The 26,328-nt window shown below is 40.5% G+C and overlaps 1 protein-coding gene across 1 annotated transcript in view; it reads left to right on the top strand.

Annotated features, from left to right (window-relative positions):
- The window catches only part of LOC128226688 (uncharacterized), a 37,330-nt gene that overhangs the window by 1,131 nt on the left and 9,871 nt on the right, over positions 1–26,328 (top strand). The window contains exons 3-12 of the mRNA XM_052936668.1: positions 4–143; positions 4,734–4,794; positions 9,379–9,507; positions 14,511–15,298; positions 18,162–18,312; positions 19,118–19,386; positions 20,144–20,198; positions 22,845–23,088; positions 24,119–24,324; positions 24,969–25,013. Of these exons, the coding sequence (XP_052792628.1) occupies positions 129–143; positions 4,734–4,794; positions 9,379–9,507; positions 14,511–15,298; positions 18,162–18,312; positions 19,118–19,386; positions 20,144–20,198; positions 22,845–23,088; positions 24,119–24,324; positions 24,969–25,013 (1,963 nt within the window). The 5' untranslated portion in view covers positions 4–128. The remainder of the gene's footprint in view (positions 1–3; positions 144–4,733; positions 4,795–9,378; positions 9,508–14,510; positions 15,299–18,161; positions 18,313–19,117; positions 19,387–20,143; positions 20,199–22,844; positions 23,089–24,118; positions 24,325–24,968; positions 25,014–26,328) is intronic.

Here is a 26,328-nt window from a genome sequence, read left to right as displayed (position 1 = left end):
TAGTCTAGGTTTAGCGGCATAGTGCCATAGACGTCAAATAACTTCACAGAACAGCATTATTTTATCGTAACAAGGTACTTCAGTATGGGAACTTTGTTCTGGCAAATTTAGTGCGGATCACATCCAAGATGCAGGCGATACAGGTACGTTAGTTAATTATCAAAGCGTTAATATTATATTAAAACTTTTTATTTTAACCGCACAACATGTATTATGTACTTCATAACAATAAATGTCAAGATTATAAGTATCTATTATGTGTTTCCGGTACGGATAGAACAATCCGACCGAGGGCTCGCGCGTAACCCGGTAACGAGGCTTGCCGAGTTACTAGTCCAAATAATTCTACATTGACGGATTTTTTTTATGATTTTTGATATGGCAAATCCTTCACGTACAAATTACTTTGTACCAAGAGAGGGTATTTATTCCGATCGAGATTTCGGGTAAAAGCATATTGCGTCTATAAAATATCATAAAAACAAGAAATATTACCAGATAATGTTATTCTATATTAGTTCCGTACACAAAAAAAATAAATATCCAACGAATAATTATGAGTTTGAAGGGTTTTTCTTCATTTCAATCTGTCAAAACATTACGATATATACATGAAGGGCACCTGCAAGGCTGCGGTTCACAATTTTACAAAAATCAGAAAATTTCGGCCATGGCCGAGTTGTTACGATTGTATTTACGAGGTCTATCTCGGGGTATGTATAAAATCCGGCCCTATAAGGTCTCTACAGAGGTATAGGTAAGAAAAACACAGCCCTAGGGTCTAACTGTTTTAATTTTTTACCAATTTAATAAATTTCGATATCGTTGTAAAGAAGAAACAACCAGCTTTCAGTAAATGTTTTTGGTTTTTAATTACTAATTTAAAAAAAATATGCTAATATTCTCTTAAAGTCATCGTTGAAAATCGCATATTTTCACACAGAGTAACAGGTCTGAAAAACACGGTCTAACTTTTTTCTCTTGATACTTTTTTGGTAGTTTTGGTATTATTGTAAAGAGAGAACAACCAGCTTTCAGAAAATGGTTTTGGTTTGAAATGCCTTCCATTATAAGCTACGCAAATAATATCTAAAGGTTACCATCGAAATTTGCGTAATATCTTTCAGAAACGCAAGTATGAAAAACATGGCCCTAGTGTCTTTCTATTTTAATTCTTCATCAATTTTATAAATTTTGGTATCGTTGCAAATTTGAAATAACCAGCTTTTAGAAAATGATTTTGGTTTTAAATTCCTACCTTTATAAGTTACGCAAATAATGTCTAATAGTCACCGTTGAAATTCGCTTTATACCGCACAGAAGCGCAAGTATGAAAAACACGGCCCTGTGATCTAATTACTATATTGTTAAATTAATTATTTAAATAAATGTGTCAATGCTAAGATGAATTCAAGGCAATTTTATCATTACTTTTCACAACAGAAAATTAATTACGAAAGCACTTTCTTAAAGCTGGTTATTTCTTATTTGCAACGATACAAAAACATATTAAATTGATAAAGTATTAAAATAGTTAGACACTAGGGCCGTGTTTTTTCATACTTGCGCTTCTGTGCGGTATTACGCGAATTTCAACGATGATTTTTAGATATTATTTGCATAACTTATAAAGGTAGGAATTTAAAACGAAAAACATTTTCTGAAAGCTGATTGCTCCTTCTTTACAATAATAGCAAAACTTTAAAAAGGTATCATGAATTAACCTGTGCTGTGTTTTTCATACCTGTTTCTCTGTGTGAAAATACGCGATTTTCTACGATGACTTTAAGATAATATTAGCATATTTTTTAAAACTAGTAATTAAGAACAAAAACATTTACTGAAAGCTGGTTGTTTCTCCTTTACAACGATACCAAAATTTATTTAATTTGTAAAGAATTAAATTAGTTAGACCATAGGGCCGTGTTTTTTACCTATTCCTCTGTAGAGGCCTTATAGGGCCGGTGGTGGTGTTAGTAGTTTATACTCCGGGTCCCGGCGTGAGCACATTGAAGGGTCCCAGAGTGACAGTTCAACCACCGCACACCTATCCTGGGCGGTGAACCAGTACTAGGTGCCTTCACTTCTGCAAGGAAGTGACAACTTCTGTACATGCCAGGAGCAGTGGTACAGTGCGAATGGTCGTAGAAAGGATTTCATAACCAATCACAACAGAAGTGACCTAGTCCGCCCGGGAATCGAACCTGGGTTGTCCGATTAAGAGTCCAACGCTCTACCGACTGAGCTAACCGGGCAGATTATAGGGCCGGATTTTATGCTCTCCCCTATCTCGGAGCCGTTCGGAACTCCTCGGCCATTTTTATCGAAAACAACCTCGGATGTATTTGGACGGTTTACATACTCAAAAAGCGGTACATTTAAGTCCATTGCAAGTAAATCGCGTAGTAATTTTATTTAGCAGTTAAACTTTATGAACTAACTCTTAGGAATCATAATTATGTTTGCAATAATTCACTTCAATTAGAATCAATTTAAGTTTAGATCAATAAATACATGTATAACTCTAAAACACTACATTTAATTAATGATATAATTAAAAAAAATACGAACTATTTCAACTGATGTACCGGCATACATCCGAGGTTTGTTTTCAATAAAAATGGCCGAGGAGTTCCGAATGATCTCGGAGCTTGTCGGAGGTGGCCGAGTTATTACGATTGGGTCGAGGTGTTCCGCTTCTCATAATTGTTGTCTGTGTTAGTCAACTTTCGTTTTATTGGAAAGGTAAATAATGTGTTTTAATGCATTAAATGCTTGTTTTGTCCATTTCAACCATAAATTACTTCACTTAATACAATTTCAATATTTTTCAAACACCCCCGTTTTTTTGCACAGACCCGTTTAGACGTTAGGGATTGGAAGAATCCCGTATAACACGTCTATTATTTTAGACTAGCTGAGTTACAGGCCACGCAGCGTGCCCGATGGTCGGATTTTTCGATCCGGACCGGAAAAACATGATTGATATTTCTTCTTGAATATCCAAAATTATCAATTTGTGGAAAAAATGACGTAGAAAACGTTCGTATGTACATTTCACCAAAAAGCGCGTGCGTTGTTGTTTACTAACTTCATAAAAAGCAGTACTTTTAAATCACTGTTGACGTCAAAAAGTTCCTCTAAAATCACGCTTTTTCCGAATATTAATATTCAATTTTAGTCAAAAGTCTCGCATAGTTATACATTTGATTGCGCTTTATTGAAAAGGCATACTATACTTTTCATAAACCATACAATAAAAAGAATGAAATAAGAAGTGGCGCATTGTTGCGCGTGCCTCATCTTACATTGGGGTGTACGACGTTTTTTTCCAGCACTGGTCACATGACCGCAAACACACGTCCGGTATGCAAGAAAACATTTGAAGACTGGTTAGGCCTTAAAAAAAATTGTTTGGTTAGGGTTACATCCTTTTCAAAAATAGGTAGGGTAGGTAGGCTTTTTTTATATTTTTTTATATTAGGCTTTATATAAAAATGTCATTTTCATCATTGGAGAATGGTGTTAAAGTTATCTTCTATATAAGCAATTAAGGTTTTAAACTACATATTGAAAAGCAAAAAAAAAAAAATAATTTTTTTTTTTTTTTTTTTTTTTTTTTTTAGTTTTTCATTTTTTTTTCAAACTGACTATAAAAACGTTAGGGTCGGCGCCTATTCCGTAGGTAGGGTCGGGTAACCCGAACCAAATGTATTTTTTTTTTAGGCCTTAGCTAGACCGTTCAAAAGGAAGGTGAAGCTGTTCTAATAATCGTATCGGATGGACGTCGCCATAAGCGTTTGCGTTAATGGCGTTTGTTTGGGGTTTTAGGGTAAATGCATCTCAAAAACTACTCCATGGATTCAATTCAAACTTCGGTCTAGAAAATATAAAAATAGAAAATAAATAAACAGATTAAGTGACATAACTCTAGTAACAATTTCTTCAAATGTATGATTCTTGTAATGCACACTCCGTCTCTATATTTCAAATATTAAAACGGAATTTCCAAGTTTACTAAGTCGTGTTCAAAGTAACCATGACTTTTTCCTTAATTGTCTTACGAAAACTTCAATTTGTTCCGAGGCAAATATTGTAGAACAGTGTCTAGCTACAACTACGGCTGTAAATTGGTGTACACTAACAAGAGGCAAAATTGCCGAAACAAACAACAGTGTGTGTATACCACGTGATATATTACGTCATATATGCTACGTCGGAATGCAACTTTTTGCTTAGAATAAAGACTTAAATCAAAGATAACTTTTCTTATACTGCACCATTTTAAATAAAACACAGGGCCGTCTATGCCGTTTAAAGAGCCCCGTCTTCTTTTTATTACCGAAGTTTCATAAGGTGATTAGTTTTATCAAACACTTCGACAAACCTGTTTCCGAAATAATGTTTTGACAGTGCTCCGTCAGACGGCCGTATTGTGCAAAGGTTTTTCGAAGTGTTTTAAGAAACTTAACTCGCAATCAAACTCTGGTAAAAGACCGAAGCGTGGCTCCGTAAGCGGCGTAGACTGCGCTATGTTTCATTTAAAATGGTGAAAAAATAGTGAAGTTATCTTTGTTTAATGTCTTCTTTCGAAGCAAAATATTGCCTTCCGACGTAGCATTTATGACGCAATTTATCACGTGGTATACACACACTGAACAAGTACAAAACTACAATTTACAACAAACTCCATTTGCACAATATATTGCTATTCATTATTGAATTATTTTCAGATGTTCGCATTAGCTGCAGCGATATTTGAAGTTGTGTTGCAGGCAGATTCACAGGCATCAGGTACGCTGACAACATTTAATACACAGGCATCAGGTACGCAGACAACATTTAATACACAGGCATCAGGTACGCAGACAACATTTAATACACAGGGATCAGGTACGCTGACAACATTTAATACACAGGGATCAGGTACGCTGACAACATTTAATACACAGGCATCAGGTACGCAGACAACATTTAATACACAGGCATCAGGTACGCAGACAACATTTAATACACAGGCATCAGGTACGCAGACAACATTTAATACACAGGGATCAGGTACGCTGACAACATTTAATACACAGGCATCAGGTACGCAGACAACATTTAATACACAGGCATCAGGTACGCAGACAACATTTAATACACAGGCATCAGGTACGCAGACAACATTTAATACACAGGGATCAGGTACGCAGACAACATTTAATACACAGGCATCAGGTACGCAGACAACATTTAATACACAGGCATCAGGTACGCTGACAACATTTAATACACAGGGATCAGGTACGCAGACAACATATACACAATGATCAGATACGCAGGTAGCAAATACACAGGAATGAGGTACGTAGTGCCAAATACACAAGTTCAGGTACGCACTCAACACAAACACAAAGAAGATCAGATACGCAGTCATCAAATACACAGTAATAAGGTACGCAGGCAGCAAATACACAGAGTTTAGATTTGTAGGCAACACATATACAGGAATCCGGCAACAGGCAACAAATACACAGATATTAGATATGTAGGCAACAAATACACAGAAATCTGGTACGCAGGCAGCAAATACAAAGAGGTTAGACATGTAGGCAACAAATACTCAGGAGTATGGTACGCGGACAGCAAATACACATGAATAAGGTACACAGGCAATAAATACACAGGAATCAGGTACACAGGCAACAAATACACAGACATCAGGTACGCAGGCAGCAAATACACAGGCATCAGGTACGCAGGCAGCAAATACACAGGAATCAGGTACGCAGGCAGCAAATACACAGAGGTTAGATATGTTGGCAACAAATACACAGGAATCAGGTACACAGGCAGCAAATACACAGCAATCAGGTACGCAGGCAGCAAAAACACAGGAATCACGCAGGCAGCAAATACACAGGAATAAGGTATGCAGGCAACAAATACGCAGAGGTTAGATATTTAGGCAACAAATACACAGAAATCAGGTACGTAGGTACCAAATACACAAGTTCAGGTTCGCATTTAAGGGGCATGCATGTATGCACAAGTTATTCACGCGTCATGTATGCCTGCCCTAGGTGCGTCAGCGCATTGGATGCATGTACCAAGTACACAGGGCACCAGTAACTCATGCACCAAAATATCCTGCACCCAGTCCGTAAGCATGCCATGTACGCAAGCACCCAGTACGTAGTCGCAATGAATGAAGGTAACAGGTACACAGGGCACCAGTAACTCATGCACCAGAATATCCTGCACCCAGTCCGTAAGCATGCCATGTACGCAAGCACCCAGTACGTAGTCGCAATGAATGAAGGTAACTGGTACACAGGGCACCATGTACGCAAGCACCCATTACGTAGTCGGAATGAATGAATGAATGTACCAGTTACACAGGGCACCAGTTGCTCACGCACCATGTACGCCTGCCCCAAGTGCGTAGTCGCAATGAATGAATGTACCAGGTACAAAGGGCACCAGTTACTCATGCGCCATGTACGCCTGCAATCAGTACGTAGGCACAAAGCATGAAGGTAACAGGTACACAGGGCACCAGTTTCTCACGTGCCATGTACGCAAGCACCCAGTACGTAGTAGCAATGAATGAATGTAACGGGTACACAGGGCACCAGTTACTCATGCGCCATGTACGCCAGCACCCAGTACGTAGTCGCATTGAATAAAGGTAACTGGTACACAGGGCACCATGTACGCAAGCACCCATTACGTAGTCGGAATGAATGAATGAATGTACCAGTTACACAGGGCACCAGTTGCTCACGCACCATGTACGCCTGCCCCAAGTGCGTAGTCGCAATGAATGAATGTACCAGGTACAAAGGGCACCAGTTACTCATGCGCCAGGTACGCCAGCACCCAGTACGTAGTCGTAATCGATGAAAGTACCAGGTACAAAGGGCACCAGTTACTCACGCGCCATGTACGCCTGCAATCAGTACGTAGGCACAAAGCATGAAGGTACCAGGTGCACAGGGAACCAGTTTCTCACGCGTCAGGTACGCCTGTACCAAGTACGTCGTCGCAATGAATGACAGTACCGGGTACACAGGGCACCGGTTACTCACGCGCCATGTACGCCAGCACCCAGTACGTAGTCGCAATGGATAAAGGTACTAGGTACACAGGGCACCAGATACTCACGCGCCAGGTACGCCTGCCCCACGAGCCTAGGCCCAATGAATGAAGGTACCAGGTACACAGGACGCCAGTAACTCATGCGCCATATACACCTGGACCCAGTACGTAGTCACAATGAATGAAGGTAACAGGTACACAGGGCACCAGTTACTCATGCGCCATGTACGCCTAACTTAGTACGTGATCGCAATGAATGAAGGTACCAGGTACACCTGCAACATGCGGTTATGCACCAGTTACACAAGCGCTATGTACGCCTACACACAGTACTTAGTCGCAATGAATGAAGGTACCATGCACACTTGCAACATGTGGTTATGCACCAGTTACTCACGCGTCATGTACGCCTACACCCAGTACGTAGACGCAATGAATGAAGGTACCAGGCACACCTGCAACATGCGGTTATGCATCAGTTACTCACTGCCACGTACGCCTGCACCCAGTACGTCTTCTGAATGAAAGACAGTACCAGGTACACAGGGCACCAGTTGCTCACGCGCCATGTACGCCTACACTCAGTACGTAGACGCAATCAATAAAGGTACCAGGCACACCTGCAACATGCGGTTATGCATCAGTTACTCACTGCCACGTACGCCTGCACCCAGTACGTCTTCTGAATGAAAGACAGTACCAGGTACACAGGGCACCAGTTGCTCACGCGCCATGTACGCCAGCACCCAATACGTAGGCACAATGCATGGAGGTACCAGGTACACAGGGCACAAGTTTTTCACGCGCCAGGTACGCCTGCACCAAGTGCTTCGTCGCAATGAATGACGGTACCAGGTACACAGGGCACCAGTTACTCACGCGTCAGGTACGCCTGCCCAAAGTACGTAGACCCAATGGATGAAGGTACCAGGCACACAGGGCACCAGTCACTCACGCACAATGTATGCAGGCACCCAGTACGTCGTTGCAATAAATGAAAGTAACAGATACACAGGGCACCAGTAACTCACGCGTCAGGTTCGCCTGCCCCAAGTGCGTAGGCCCAATGGATGAAGGTACTAGGTACACAGGCAACCAGTTACTCGCGTGTCATGTGTACAGTACACGCATGTACCCAGTACGTCGTCGCAATGAATGCAGCTAACAGGTACATAGGGCATCAGTAACTCACGCGCTAGGTACGCCTACCCCAAGTTCGTAGTCGCAATAAATGAAGGTACCAGGTACATAGGGCACCAGTTACTCACGCGCCAGGTAAGCCTGCCCCAAGTGTGTAGGCACAATGAATGTAGGTACCAAGTACATAGGGCACCAGTTACTCACGCGCCAGGTAAGCCTGCCCCAAGTGTGTAGGCACAATGAATGTAGGTACCAAGTACACAGGACATCAGTAACTCACGCGCCAGGTAAGCCTGCCCCAAGTGTGTAGACACAATGAATGTAGGTACCAAGTACACAGGACATCAGTAACTCACGCGCCAGGTAAGCCTGCCCCAAGTGTGTAGGCACAATGAATGAAGGTACCAAGTACACAGGACATCAGTAACTCACGCGCCAGGTAAGCCTGCCCCAAGTGTGTAGACACAATGAATGAAGGTACCAAGTACATGGGGCACCAGTTACTCACGCGCCCGGTAAGCCTGCCCAAAGTTCGTAGACCCAATTTATGGAGGATCCATTTACACAGGCATTATGTACGCAGGCACCAGTTACTAACGCGCCATGTTCGCGTGTACAAATTATGCAGTAACAAGGTACACACACACAGCATACATGTAACAACAGTTACGTATGCACCAAGTGTGAAGGCTGAATGTTCGAAGGCAACATGTACGCATATATCAGGTATGCAGGTACTAAACACAGTCAATTATGAACATGTGCTTGTAAGTTAAAGAGCAGAATGTGATTAAACACAATCAATTATGAACATGTGCTTGTAAGTTAAAGAGCAGAATGTGATTAAACACAGTCAGTTATGAACATGATCTTGTAAGTTAAAGAGCAGAATGTGTTTAAACACAGTCAATTATGATCATGTGCTTGTAAGTTAAAGAGCAGAATGTGATTAAACACAATCAATTATGAACAGGTGCTTGTAAGTTTAAAGAGCTGTACGTTATCGTCTATTATATAAGATTGTTTAAGTTTTATTCGGTAGTCAGTATGGGCTATCAACTTTATTTGAATGCGGAGCAGTATTAATTGACGTCAGGTTATATAAAAATTACAAATCCAAAACTATATTTATCCTAAAAAGATCTTTTACAGGCCCTGAGAACATGACATACCTTGTGCCATTCCTTGGACGCAATAATGACGCCGTAGACACAAATGATGTCTCTTACACTCTGGCAGTCACCAATACCGGGGAATCCAATATAGACGTCAGCGTCCATGGTCAGCAGTTTTCAAACTTCTATATATTTAATCATTGATAAATACAGCAATGGCGATCTAAAGCCTGCCATAGTTCGACTATTAATCAATTGTTCTAACTGACCAATGTTCAATGCAAAGACTACTAGTATTTAATTGACCGGGTCAAGTTGGCACACAACATTCGACAGTAACGACAGTTTCACCATCCGCGGATTCGCGACATCCACAACGTTTATGACATTCGACTTTTCTGCTTTGAGCAACATTAACATCATTCGAAATATTATCAACATTCGTGACATTCGAGATATTCTTAACATTCGTGACATTCCTAACATTGGTGACATTCGAGATATTCTTAACATTCGTGACATTCGAGATATTCTTAACATTCGTTACATTCGAGATATTCTTAATATTCGTGACATTCAAGATATTCTTAACATTCGTGACATTCGAGATATTCTTAACATTCGCAACATTCTTACATTTGCAATTTTCCTTAAATTCGTGACATCCCTAACATTTGTGATAATCGATGTTATGCTCTGAGCAAAATTGACAACATTCGCGACACTCTCAATATTCACAACATATTATCAACATTTGCAACATTTTTAAAAATCACAACACTTTCAACATTCACTACATTCATAAAAATTCAAAACATTTACGACATTAAAACATTCACGACATTAATAAAATTTGCAAAAATCAGATATTATCAACAGTTTCGAAATTTAAGTCATTAGCGACATTTTAAACATTGACAACATTGGCGACATTCTAAAGTAAACATTCAAGACATTCGCCACAAACTTAGCAACATTTACAACATTCAAAGCATTCACGATTATTGCAACACACACACCACCCACAACATTCGACACAAACTCCGCAACATACAGAACACCCTTAACATTCATAACAAACTTCACAACACCCACAACATTCGCCAAAAACTCCGCAATACACAGAACACCCACAACATTCGCCACAAACTTCGCAGCACACACAACACCCACAATATTCGCCACAAACTCCGCAACACACACAACACCTACAATATTCGCCACAAACTCCGCAACACACACAACATCCACAACATTCGCCACAAACTCCGCAACACACACAACATACGCCACAAACTCCGCAACACACACACCACACACAACATTCGCCACAAACTCTGCAAAACACAACACCAACAACATTCGCCACAAACTCTGCAACACACACAACAACCACAACATTCGCCACAAACTTCGAAACACACACAACCCACAACACTCGCCACAAACTTCGCAACACACAAAACACCCTAAACATTCGCCACAAACTTCGCAACACACACAAAACCCACAACATTCGCCACAAACTCCGCAACACACACAACATCCACAACATTCGCCACAAACTTCGCAACACACACACCACCCACAACATTCGCCACAAACTCCGCAACACACACAACAACCACAACATTCGCCACAAACTTCGCAACACACACAACCCACAACATTCGCCACAAACTTCGCAACACACAAAACACCCACAACATTCGCCACAAACTCCGCAACACACACAATACCCACAACATTCGCCACAAACTCCGCAACACACACAACATTCGCCACAAACTCCGCAACACACACAACATTCGCTACAAACTCCGCAGCACACACACAACATCCACAACATTCGGCACAAATTCCGCAACACACAGAACACCCACAAAATTCGCCAGAAACTCCACAACACCCACAACATTAGACACAAGCTCCGCAACAAATGCATTCGCGACATTTATGACATTCACGACATTCACAACATTCACAGTTTTCACGACAAACAAAACATTCGCCACATTCACAACATTCACGACAATCACAACATTCACAACTTTAACTGCATTCGCGACATTTACAACATTCACAACATTCCCAATATTAACACAAACACAACATTCGCGACATTCACAACATTCACGACAGTCACAACATGCACAACAGTCACGACATTCCCAACATTCCCAACATTCACGACATTCACAACATTCACGACATTCACAACATTCACGACATTCACAACATTCATATTTTTAACGACATTCACAACATAAACGACATTCACAACATTCACGACATTCACAGCATTCACCTTATTTACGACATTCACAACATTCACGACATTCACGACATTAACGACATTCACAACATTCACGACATTCACAACATTCACAACAATCATAACATTCACAACATTCACGAAATGCACAACATTCACTTTATTTACGACATTCACAACATTCGCAACACACACAACATTCGCCACAATTTCCGCAGCACACACAACACCCACAACATTCGCCACAAACTCCACAACACACACAAAACCTACAACATTCGCCACAAACTCCGCAATAAACAAAACAACCACACAATTCGCCACAAACTCCGCAAGACACACAAAACCAAAAACATTCGCCACAAACTCCGCAACACACACAACATTCGCCATAAACTTCGCAACCCACACAACACCCACACCATTCGCCACAAACTCCGCAACACGCACACCATTCGCCACAGACTCCGAAACACACACAACACCCACATCATTTGCCACAAACTTCGCAACACACACAACACCCAAAGCATTCGCCACAAACTCCGCAACATCCACAATATTTGCCACAAAATCCGCAACACACTCAACATCCACACCATTCGCCACAAACTCCGCAACACACATAACATTCGCCACAAACTCCGCAACACACACAACACCCACATCATTTGCCACAAACTTCGCAACACACACAACACTCACAGCATTCGCCACAAACTCCGCAACATCCACAATATTTGCCACAAAATCCGCAACACACTCAACATCCACACCATTCGCCACAAACTCCGTAACACACATAACATTCGCCACAAACTCCGCAACACACACAACAACCACACCATTCGCCAAAAACTCCGCAATACTCACAACATCCACAACATTCGCCACAAACAACATCTACAACATTCGACAAAAACTCCGCAACACACACAACATTCACCACAAACTCCGCAACACACACACTATCCACAACATTCACCACAAACTCCGCAACACACACAACATCCACAACATTCACCACAAACTTCGCAACACACACAAAATCCACAGCAATTGCCACAAACTCCGCAACATATACAACATTCATGACATTCGCCAGTAACTTCGCAACATACACAACATTCATGACATTCACCACAAACTCAACAACATACACAACATTCATGACTTTCGTCACAAACTTCGAAACATACAAAACATTCACTGCATTCATGACAAACACACATTCGCGACAAACACAACTTTAAATGCATTCTCGAGATTTACAACATTCACAACTTAAACTGCATTCGCGACGTTTACAGCATTCACAACTTTAACTGCATTCGCGATATTTACAACATTCACAACTTCAACTGCATTCGCGATATTTACAACATTCACAACTTCAACTGCATTCGCGACATTCATGACATTTACGACATTCACAACATTCACAACTTTAACTGCATTTGCGACATTCATGACATTCACAACTTTAACTGCATTCGCGACATTCACGACATTCACAACATTCACAACATTAAGTGCATTCGCGACATTCATGACATTCACAACAATCACGACATTTGCGACATTCACAACATTCACGACATTCACAAGATTCACGACATTCACGACAATCACAACATTCAAGACATTCAAACATTCACAACAAACTCAACTTTATCTGCATTCGCGATATTCACAACATTCATGACAACACAACATCCAGGACAAACACAGCATTGGCGAAGAACACAACATTCACGACATTTAATGCATTCGATACGATCACAACATTCACTTTATTTACGACATTCACAATATTCAAGACAATCACAACACATTCACAAAATTCAAAACATTCACGACAGTCACAACATTCAAGACCAACACATCATTTGCGAAGAACACAACATTCACGACATTCAATGCATTCGATACGATCACAACATTCATTTTATTTACGACATTTACAAGATTCACGATAATCACAACATTCACGACAGTCACAAGATTCACGACAATCACAAGATTCACGACAATCACAACATTCACGACAGTCACAAAATTCACGACATTCACAACATTAACGACATTTGCAACATTCACTTTATTTACGACATTCACAACATTCACGACATACACAACTTCACAACAGTCACAATATTCACAACATGCACAACATTCACGACATTCTCAACATTCACAACATTCAAAACATCCACAACATTCACGACATTCACAACATTCACAACATTAACGACATTCACAACATTCACAACATTCATGAAATGCACAACATTCACTTTATTTACGACATTCACGAAATTCACAACATTCACGACATTCACAACATTCACAAAATTCACAACATTCACTTTATTAACGATATTCACGAAATGCTGGACATCACCAACATTAACGACATTCACGAAATGCGCGACATTCACAACATTAACGACATTCACAACATTCACGAAATGCACGACATTCACAACATTCACAACATTAACAACATTCACGACATTCACAACATTCACAACATTCACGACAAACACAACATTCACGACATTCACAACATTCACTGCATTCACTGATTTCCAATATTAACAACATTCGCGATATGAACAAGTTCGTTGTGGACAATGTTGCTCAGAGCATAGAAATCGAATGTTGTGAAATTCGTGAATGTCGCGAATGTTGCGACGGTTGTTGCGAATCCTGTGAATGTTGCTCGAAACATAAACGTGGAATGTGGCATATGTCGTTTATACCTATATTTTAATGCCAAATGTCGTATGTTAGCGACCTTCATACAGCAAATGTATTTAATATTCAAATATTTAGTCTACGGACGACAGCTACATACCTTGTACGTAGCATATCAGATACGCATTTTACAGGTATTGGTGATGGAAACACAGAAGAAATCTACGAAGTTCCTGGCTTTAAAGACATCGCAGCCGGAAGCAGTGTAAGGAAGACATTCGAAAATGACAGTCTTGCACTGAACAACTCCCAGTCCAGAAATACAACGCTACGAGTAAGCTCAGAAGATGGGCCGTTTCAGTTGCAAGTTTACATCACCGTCAATGGCTACACAGAAGGTTTTCTGGGAGTTCCGCTGGAGAAGATGCAGGGTCCCAACCAGCCCAACGATGGCCACGAATTCGTGGCGGCTACATTTTGTGACACCGGTGGCTACTGTCAGATAGCTGTTGCGGCAAATGAGGACGACACAGCCATCTACTTAAAAGTTCCAGACCATGTTGAAAATATTGTTCTTTGTCGAGAGAACACGTTCTATCGTACTAAACAATTAACCCAAATCAATATGAAAAAGTTCGAGGTCATTCAGCTCGAGAGTACCTACGACCTGTCGGGCACTCATATCTACAGCATGAAGCCCGTTGCGGTGTTTTCGGGCTCACGTAACGTCACTAACGGCGACGTGGTGGCACACACCGTGGAGCAGCTTGTACCCAGCTCACATTGGGGTACGGAGTTTGCGGTTAAAAATCTGGGAACCACCGGGTATGGGGACATCTTGAAAATTGTGAGCGGCTGGCGCTCCACCAAGGTCACCATGAGGGGGTACCCGAGTTTCACGATCACCGACCCGCTGCAGACAATTGTGAGGCGGCTCGACCAAGGTTATATCACGCACATTACGGCCAGTAATCCGCTCCAGGTATTATTTTGAATAAATTGACCAGTCGCGAAAAAAAATGCAATTTGTCGACATGATTTGGCGGAGGTTTTCCAAAACTAAACTAAACTAAATCCAAATACTGGTTTCTACCCAGGACTCGAGCGTGATTCTATAAAAAATAACTCAATGTTTGATTATTAACAGGCAACTGGTCATTTTTGTATTGTAGTTTCCCGAGTTCTTCTTTAGCACACAACAGTAGAGATAAACTTTTTTTGATTTTTATGCATACTACTAATTTCAAATTTAAATTGGTCGAGAGCGTGTTCTGTTTGCACCTACCGCGGGAGTACCTTAGCATACTCCAGTACCTCCTTGCGTACCTAGGCATACTCCAGAAATTCCTGGCGTACCTAGGCATACTCCAGTACGTCCTGACGTACCTAGGCATTCTCAATTAAGCCCTGACGTATCTAAGCATACACTAGTACGTCCTGGCCTACCTAGGCATTCTCCAGTACGTCCGGGCGTACCTAGGCATACACCAGTACGTCCTGGCGTACCTAGGCATACTCCAGTACACCCTGGCGTACCTAGGCATACCCCAGTACGTCCTTGCGTACCTAGGCATTCTCAGGTACACTCGGGAGTACTAAAGTATACTCCAGTACGTCCTGGCGTACCTAGGCAATCTCCAAAAATTCCTGGCGTACCTAGGCATACTCGAGTACGTCATGACGTACCTAGGCATTCTCAATTACGTCCTGGCGTATATAAGCATACACCAGTACGTCCTTGCGTACCAAGGCATTCCCCAGTACGTCCTGGCGTACCTAGGTATTCTCCAGTACGTCCTGGCGTACCTAGGCATACACCAGTACGTCCTGGCGTACTTAGGCATACTCCAGTACACCCTGGCGTACCAAGGCATACCCCAGTACGTCTTGGCGTACCTAGGCATTCTCCAGTACACTCGTACACTCGGGAGTACTAAAGTATACTCCAGTACGTCCTGACGTACCTAGGCATTCTCAATTACGTCCCGGCGTATCTAAGCATACACCAGTACGTCATGGCGTACCTAGGCATACACCAGTACGTCTTAGCGTACTTAGGCATACTCCAGTACACCCTGGCGTACCTAGGCATACCCCAGTACGTCCTGGCGTACCTAGGCATTCTCCAGTACACTCGGGAGTACTAAAATATACTCCAGTACGTCCTGGCGTACCTAGGCATACTCCAGTACGTCCTTGCGTGCCTAGGCAATCTCCAGAAATTCCTGGCGTACCAAGGCATACTCGAGTACGTCCTGACGTACCTAGGCATTCTCAAGTACGTCCTGGCGTATCTAAGCATACACCAGTACGTCCTTGCGTACCTAGGCATTCCCCAGTACGTCCTGGCGTACCTAGGCATTCTCAATCACGTCCTGGCGTATCTAAGCATACTCCAGTACGTCCTGACGTACCAAGGCATTCCCAAGTACGTCCTGGCGTACCTAGGCATACCCTAGTACATCCTGGCGTACCTAGGCATACTCCAGTACGTCCTCGCGTACCTACACATACTCACGTACGAAGTGGTGTACCTAGGCATTTTCCAGTACATCTTAGCGTACCTAGGCATACTCCAGTACGTCCTGACGTACCTAGGCATAATTCAGACCACTCGGGAGTACTGAAGTATACCCCAGTATGTCCTGGCGTACCAAGGCATACTCAAGTACGTCCTGGCGTACCTAGGCATACTTCAGTACACACGGGAGTACCTAAGCATTCTCCAGTACATGTTTGCGTACCTTGGCATACTCCATTACGTCCTGGTGTACCTAGGTATACTCCAGGACGTCCTTGCGTACATAGGCATACTCTAGTACGCCCTGGCGTACCTAGGCATTCTCCAGTACGTCTTGGCGTACCTTGGTGTAACCCAGTACACTCGGGAGTACTTAAATATACCCCAGTTCGTCCTGCGTCCTGGCGTTCCTAGGCATACTCCAGTACACTCGGGGGTACCTAGGCATACTCCAGTACACTCGGGGGTACCTAGGCATACTTCTTAACACTCGGGAATACTTAAGTATACCCCAGTACATTTGGCGTACCTGGGCATTCTCCAGTACTTCCTGACATACTCCAGTTCGTCTTGGCCTACCTAGGCATACTTCAGTACAAACGAGAGTACTAAAGTACACCCCTGTACGTCCTGGCGTACCTAGGCATGATCCAGTACGTCCTGGCGTACCTAGGCATACTACAGTACGTCCTGGCGTACCTAGGTATTCTCCAGTACGTCCTGACGTACCTAGGCATACTCCAGTACACCCTGGCGTACCTAGGCATATTCAAGTACGCCCTGGCGTACTTATGCATTATGCAGTACACTCGGACGTACCTAGGCCTACTCCAGTACGTCCTGGCATACCTAGGCATACTCTAGTACGCCCTGACGTACCTAGGCGATCTCCGCTCTGGCGTACCTTGGCGTACTCCAGTACACTCGGGCGTACCTAGGCATACTCCGCCCTGGCGTTCTTTGGCATGCACGTGTTCGCCAATTGTTTGTTTTGCGATAGAAGCAACAGAGGCTTGCGGTTTCGTGATATAATAAAAATGAACAAAGATAAAATATTGTCTTCGTTGTAATTGACAACATTTAGTTTTTATGTGGATTATTTTATACACTGTAAGAATGCTAGACAACACGTTGTCGTCAATAAAACTCTCAAAGACCACATTGAGCATTAGCGTGAAAGAAATCAATCAGTTGTATAGCTATCCGGCTCTCACATTGAGGTAACACAGAATCGAGTAACATCAAGGACAGAAATGCAATGTCTTCACAATCGAGCTAAATTTTAATTTAACATTTTCCCCCAAATTTTTACCACTTTTCGTAGGTGATGCAGGTGGGGGGAGTGCAATACTTGCAGCCAAAGGACACTACGAGTGTCAGTATGACATACGTCCCACCCCTAGAGGCACACACTACCCTGGCGAAAGGCGTCTGTGGGGATGAGGCCAACCTTGCGCGGCTGCACCTCGTTGCAAGTATGTAGACATCTAGTGATAAGAAAGGAGTCGTAAAGACATGATGAATGCCAACACTGTGTTATAAAGTGTGTGTATCGTAGTTTTGTCGGCAGCACACTATTGCTAATCGATTATTATAATTCATTATTTTTATTTTTGAAATAGTACTACATATATATATACCTCATGCATGTACTTCTAGGACTATTACCAAAATAACATTAAGGTACCATTTTGTATATCTTTATTGAACACATCTGTTTATATACAAGTGTAATTAGCAGAACGTAAATTGGTAATTTTTAAAGGAACTTGACACCAGATGGTCCCAAAATCGGCAGATACAGTATTTCCTCAAAACAAGCCTAGAATTGTCAATGTGTGCTAGTTGGAGGCCGAAAATACATCATTTTACATGACCAAAAGAATAAACGCAACAATAATGTTGTTGTCTCATCTGAGTTTCTCCGTTTAAAAATAGCGAATAATGGTTTCCCAATTTAAATCATATCTGTTTATGAGTACAGATAAATATACCGACGCTATGTTTAAACTAACTGCGATTTATTTGGTAGACAGCCCCCATTAAATTTCGAATAGGAAAAATGCGCAAAAACTGTGAAAGATGTACATTTTGTATGCGATGTGATTCATCAGTTAGTCATGTTTATTGCATTGTGTACAAAGATGTCAATAGTTTTCTTTTTTTCTTGCAATTGTATCACCTTGTGTCTAGTAATTACTTGGACTAGAAAGTTCGAGAATACCGACATCCAGTTAGTGACAAGTGAATATGAATTTGTTTTTCTTCTCAATTGTCCAGACAAATTCGATATGGACTATGAATACAAGACCCCTACAGAACTTAAAGTTAATGGCACAGAGATGAGGTCGAGTTACTCCACCATTGTCGACTATACGGCGCTGCGGGTGGCCACTGTAGACTCGACTGGATCTCAAAGCTACGCTGTGGAACTTGATAATAGGACGTTTGAAGAAGTAAAAGATTATAAACCAAACGGTTTAGGTGTGACAGGCATTGTCCAGTGTCATCAGACAGCCACCATGCCGCTCGTCTGGGCCAACACAGGGGCAAGTCAATGTTCTGATATTTGGCTAACCAGTAAAACATAAAGGGTGCCTTTCAGAGACGATATTGATAAAACATAATCGTAAAATAGCTCTTAAACGCATCCCAGGATTCGAGTTCCATATCAAACCTATTGTAATGTTTAAAAATTAAACATTGAATAGTTTTTTCTTTGAAATCAAAATTTACCTTTTTAAACTCGCATCCAGTAAATTTTGAACAAATTTTATTGACATTAAAACGTTAAAAAATATTATACTGTATGTTTATTTTTTTCTGAAAAAGTCTTCAGGTAAGACAAGTTATGGCGACCATAAATAATTGCTAAATTTTCATCCCCACCCGCCCCTTCTTTTTCCGCCGCCCTTTATATTTCATTGGCTCAAATAAAAATGTTATACTGGGGATGGTATTTGCGTATCGGTCCGGTACTGTCCGGGGACGGCGATTATTCATACCAGCCGGTGTTGATGTATAACATTCATATGTTAAAAAAGGAGAATTGTTACGATGGTGTTCGTGGTTCGTCTAGACAAGAATGGAGCATGAACAAACTTTCAACGGCAAAACGAGAAAAATAAGAAATGAAATGTTACATCCCCTATCCCCATTTAAAAAAATGGATGAAAATCTAGCAATTAATTCATATTGACTTAAGAGAAATAACATACATGCATTGGATTGTTTCAAACTAACGTTACGTAAACGTTATGATATTTAAAACTTCAGTTTTTAACGAACCGCTATTTGTGATTGCAGAGTTCCTTACTTCGACAAGAGCCTGAAGATCCGGTGACCCCAAACACGTGCAGAGGTAGGTAGGGACTTTGAATGTTAACGAATATTTGGGCATTCGGAACACCTCTGCTTAAAAAATTACTTCGCGATCTTCATGCAGCGTAGTTAAATTTTAAGGATTTTTATATTGTAAACCGCCCATAAACATCCGAGGTTGTTTTCGATGGAAAATTGCCTAGGAGTTCCGAATGATATTTGAGTTGAGTACATTTTGATTGTATAGAAGCCGGTTCCGCTGTGTAAGCAAGGTGTATGTCTTTTTCGCGGCGGTCTTATTCCTAAATATAGTTCTGTTCTGTTCACACGAAGGCATGTGCACGGTCCGTCATGCTATGGAACAGTTTGTGTATTAACTAAATATTGAATGATTTAGATATACATGTAAATGACAATGCGTTTAAAATGAGTTTGAGTTTAAAAAATGACAAAACATGCGCATTTGCGGAAGTCTGCCAGTTTCCACCTGTCACGTAGGATGCCATACTCACCCGGTTCTACCTTTCATAACAATCACGTGATAAACCGCCCCCCCCCCCGAAAACAAAAAATCAAAACAAAAAAAAAACGAAACAAAAACAACAACCAAAAACAACAACAACATCTAACTGAGAACTGTGGTGCATTACAACTTCAAACGCATAAAAAACATACTCTGCACTTAAATTGAAATAACTTTTAAACTTGTCATTTTTTAATTCGAGGGATTCAATGGCACCGCAACATTTAACCCAGATTCTGGACTGATACATACCCATATTATTGTCCACTAAAATTGAATTCATCCTTTTAACTTGTCATTTGTTTTTCAATTCAGAGGGATTCAAGGGCACCTCAACATTTAACCCAGATTCTGGACTGATACATACCCATATTATTGTCCGCTAAAATTGAATTCATCCTTTTAACTTGTCATTTGTTTTTCAATTCAGAGGGATTCAAGGGCACCTCAGCATTTAACCCAGATTCAGGACTGATACATACCCATATTATTGTCCGCTAAAATTGAATTCATCCTTTTAACTTGTCATTTGTTTTTCAATTCAGAGGGATACAATGGCACCGCAACATTTAATCCAGATTCTGGACTGATACATACCCATATTATTGTCCGCTAAAATTGAATTCATTCTTTTGACTTGTCATTTGTTTTTCAATTCAGAGGGATTCAAGGGCACCTCAACATTTAACTCAGATTCTGGACTGATACATACCCATATTATTGTCCGCTAAAATTGAATTCATTCTTTTGACTTGTCATTTGTTTTTCAATTCAGAGGGATTCAAGGGCACCTCAACATTTAATTCAGATTCTGGACTGATACATACCCATATTATTGTCCGCTAAAATTGAATTCATTCTTTTGACTTGTCATTTGTTTTTCAATTCAGAGGGATTCAAGGGCACCTCAACATTTAACCCAGATTCTGGGTTGATACAGACCCATATTATTGTCCGCTAAAATTGAATTCATCCTTTTAACTTGTCATTTGTTTTTCAATTCAGAGGGATTCAAGGGCACCTCAGCATTTAACCCAGATTCTGGACTGATACATACCCATATTATTGTCCGCTAAAATTGAATTCATCCTTTTAACTTGTCATTTGTTTTTCAATTCAAAGGGATTCAAGGGCACCTCAGCATTTTATTCAGATATTGGACTGATACAACCCCATATTATTGTCCGCTAAAATTGAATTCATCCTTTTAACTTGTCATTTGTTTTTCAGTTCAGAGGGATTCAAGGGCACCTCAACATTTAACCCAGATTCTGGACTGATACATACCCATATTATTGTCCGCTAAAATTTAATTCATTCTTTTGACTTGTCATTTGTTTTTCGATTCAGAGGGATTCAAGGGCACCTCAACATTTAATTCAGATTCTGGACTGATACATACCCATATTATTGTCCGCTAAAATTGAATTCATCCTTTTAACTTGTCATTTGTTTTTCAATTCAGAGGGATTCAAGGGCACCTCAACATTTAATCCAGATTCTGGACTGATACATACCCATATTATTGTCCGCTAAAATTGAATTCATCCTTTTAACTTGTCATTTGTTTTTCAATTCAGAGGGATTCAATGGCACCGCAACATTTAATCCAGATTCTGGACTGATACATACCCATATTATTGTCCGCTAAAATTGAATTCATCCTTTTAACTTGTCATTTGTTTTTCAATTCAGAGGTATTCAAGGGCACCTCAACATTTAACCCAGATTCTGGACTGATACATATACCCATATTATTGTCCGCTAAAATTGAATTCATCCTTTTAACTTGTCATTTGTTTTTCAATTCAGAGGGATTCAAGGGCACCTCAACATTTAACCCAGATTCTGAACTGATACATATACCCATAGTATTGTCCGCTAAAATTGAATTCATCCTTTTAACTTGTCATTTGTTTTTCAATTCAGAGGGATTCAAGGGCACCTCAACATTTAACCCAGATTCTGGACTGATACATATACCCATATTATTGTCCGCTAAAATTGAATTCATCCTTTTAACTTGTCATTTGTTTTTCAATTCAGAGGGATTCAAGGGCACCTCAACATTTAACCCAGATTCTGAACTGATACATAAACCCATATTATTGTCCGCTAAAATTGAATTCATCCTTTTAACTTGTCATTTGTTTTTCAATTCAGAGGGATTCAAGGGCACCTCAACATTTAACCCAGATTCAGGACTGATACAACCCCACATTCTCGATTTGAGCTCGAACCAATTTAACGGCGACGTGTTAAGACTGCGGACCCAACTCTGTGGGGATGGATTGTTGCTATTTCGATCGTCAACCACCAAACTGCTTCTGAAAGTTAACCATGCAAGCATCCTTATGACCAAGTGCCAGTCGGAATCGTGTAACACTACCAAACAGATTGATACCACGTAAGTTAGTTCCGCAAAGTGCCAGTCGGGATCGTGTACCACTCCCAAACAGATTGATACAAAGTAAGTTAGTTCCGCGAAGTCAGCAACCCTTTAGTTCAAATATTGGCCTAAGTTTTAGCGTTGCATCGTTCTACAAAATTCCGTCAAGATGAAATTTTGGCCAAGGATTGCATCATTAAAATACAAGCAAACTATAGTATTTTATCCGTATAGAAGCAGATAATGGCATAGTCTTTTATAGGCTAAGAAATGTTTTCATATTTGTTTCTGTCAAAAAATTTATAACGAAATTAACGTAACTTACTTGTTTGTTAACATCGGCTGTGACCCGTGGCGACCCATATGTGAACCCCTGTACATCACGTGATTCCTTACCATGTAGTTGTGCATTTAAAGACGTGTTGATTACTTTGTATCATTCTCGTACACCAGAGCGATGCTACTATGCGTACACCATAGCGTAAGATGTACCACTGTCGAACCTCTGATTAATGATAATGCAAACTACCTCTAAAGATAGAAGAAAAAAGAAGGGTTGGGTCTGGTATATTTTTGTCAATGATGAGAACTACCATGTACTGGTGTTGGATAACAATAAGTATACTCAGAGCTACTTGGTTCTGAAAGAGGGCCGCACGTCAAATGGTAATGTCGCCCCAAGTTACGCGCCTCTAACATCGAATCCTGGAGCCGCCCCTGATTATGGATAAAAGGGAAAATAACTACTAGTTTTAAAATGTTTTCATTATTAATCAACTTTGACATGTTATTCAGCGTTGTTTTTTTTGAGTTTTCAAATATACAAATTAATTGCTGATCTAGGTCATTATCAAGAAATCTGTCAAACACTAAGTAATCCAACGTATTTGAAGTTCGGCTATTAAAGTCTCCTTCACGAATTTCCTACGATTCGTATTGTCCTATAACTCTTTCTACTTTTTTTTGCATTCAATTCCGAATATATCACAGAACCCTCATGCTGAGGGAAGATATCTTTTTTTATAGAATACACGATGCTTTTCCCCAGGTACGATAAGGCAATTGATGGCTGTGGAGGTGACATGCTGTTCTTCTGGTTTAAAGAGAGGAATGAAACTGGTGGACTGGCTTTTTGCTTTGGAGCGGGGGTGAAATTGGGCCAAAACTGCCCTGACGGGTCCACGGTCAATCTCGATAAACCTTTTACTACACTTGAAATGTCAGGACTCACTAGGGAGGCAATTTTTAATTACGGTAAATTGAATGCATTATTTTTCTTAACGTTCCCTATTACTACATAGATAGACAACATTACACAACAATATTGCACCCCCCCCCCCTCCCAATAACCCACCTGATATCTCATTCTTAGGGGTCTTTGCCTTTTCATGTAGATTTGTTTAAAATGAATGTGATCTTCAGGTGTCAGAAAACGTTCTATTATTATATGCCTTCCGGTAGTTTATAGAGATTTATCAGTGAAATAAAAATGATATTTCACTGTTTCAAATAGTGAAATTTAGGCATATAATAAAATTAAAGATATGTTTGTTTTAGTGCAATATGTTTCACCTCGTGAACACCAAAAATGAATATTTCACTCGTGGCTGGCTTTGCTTGGTGAAATATATTACGATCTTACACTGAAACAAACAATTACCGTCTATGTCAACTGCGGCTCAATGCATAGCTAAAAAACAAATTTGTTGAATTCCATAATATTTTAATCATCTCTGATGTACAAAAGTCAGTAACGACTCACTGTATAACTGTAGAAAGACTCGTTTGTCTAAGTAAACAGTGTGTAAGTCCTGCTGGTATTTGTGATGACACAATATCATTGCGAGTCACTGCAGAATGCAAATATAGCTATAATAACAAGATTTGTCTAATTACAGAATTTGTGAATCCTGCTGGCTGTATGATGTACGAAAGTGCCAATCGTAAGTATTCCTTTCGCTACACAACGGTACAAATGCGTCTTTTAAAGTGCAGGGACAAGTCAATCCGATTTGAGTCTACTGTTACCAATTTGTATTCAAGGCGGACAATCATTTGAGCCACAATACTTGTGTTGAAAATGTCTACCTTTGTAGTGCCAATGAGTTAAAAATGGACAAAAACGATGATTATGGTCTCTTAGTTTTCCATTTCATATGTGTATGCGAGTTAAACGAGAAAAAGCGGGAAAGCTTGCGGTAGTTCCTCAAAGACTTAACTATGTGATGTTTTAAATGAAAAGGTAACGGATAAAAACCAAGGGCTGATTTTCTAGAAATTGCAAGAGTTTAATGTTGACCACGTAAAAATCTGGATTTTCACGATAAGTGTCATCGTTCCGTTGGATTTAACCACCACTCACATATGTGTAGCGTTTTATTTACAAAAGAATGCATTGTAACAGATTTTAGATCTTAAGTGTCTATGTTTGGTGCATGTGTAAGGCTCGATTTTGTGAACGTTCATAAAAATCCAGATGTTTACGTTGTCAACATTAAGCTCTAGCAAGTTATTTGATTTTAGTTCAGAACGTCTACAATTAAAACAACAAATAATCAGCGTTATGTGGAACTTCATTCCCGATTTGTTAAATTGTACTCGTATAAATTACTCAAAGAGAAAGCTTTGCGACCAAACTCGCCGTTTATGTCTATTTTCTACACATTAGCACTACAACGGAAGACACATTGGAGCATTTTCAACCATAACCATGTGTTGTGTCCGCCGTGGTATTGATAAAGATAGTTTTGTACGTTTGTGTATCTCGTTGGGTGTCGTCTGGGCCCTTATCTTGTGTTTGACTTTTTCTATCATTGTACATTGTGCATTATTCATTAAAGGGAGTTTTTCATTGATTATATGTTGGCAACAAATGTTTTAAAATTTAGTTCAAATTGAGTTATATTACTTACTTTTATCAACAACAACTGGAAGATATCTGACCGAATAAAACGTGAACAAATCCCTTTAATAGCACAATAACCAACAACCCAAACAGACAAGCTCTGAATATGGTTCGATTCGGCTCTGTAGCTCAATGTTCAAGTTTATTTCTCCGCCGGTGCTAACTGTAGTTCATTGCCGGGCAAATGGCCTTCCTTCGGATTCTGCGATTCACACTCCCACCACCTACACATCTTTAGACCGCTCTCTCGCGTAATATAGAGTCAATGAGCTACATTGATATGTTGCTTCACAATCGTTGTATTGTATTGTATTTTAATAGAGTTTAGAATACAACCTAAATTTTCGGCCAAA

This window comes from Mya arenaria, chromosome 3 (genome assembly GCF_026914265.1).
Source record: "Mya arenaria isolate MELC-2E11 chromosome 3, ASM2691426v1".
NCBI classification, from domain to species: Eukaryota; Metazoa; Mollusca; class Bivalvia; order Myida; family Myidae; genus Mya; species Mya arenaria.
The sequence above is the reverse complement of the archived record's forward strand: the minus strand, read 5'-3'. Positions and strand labels throughout refer to the sequence as shown.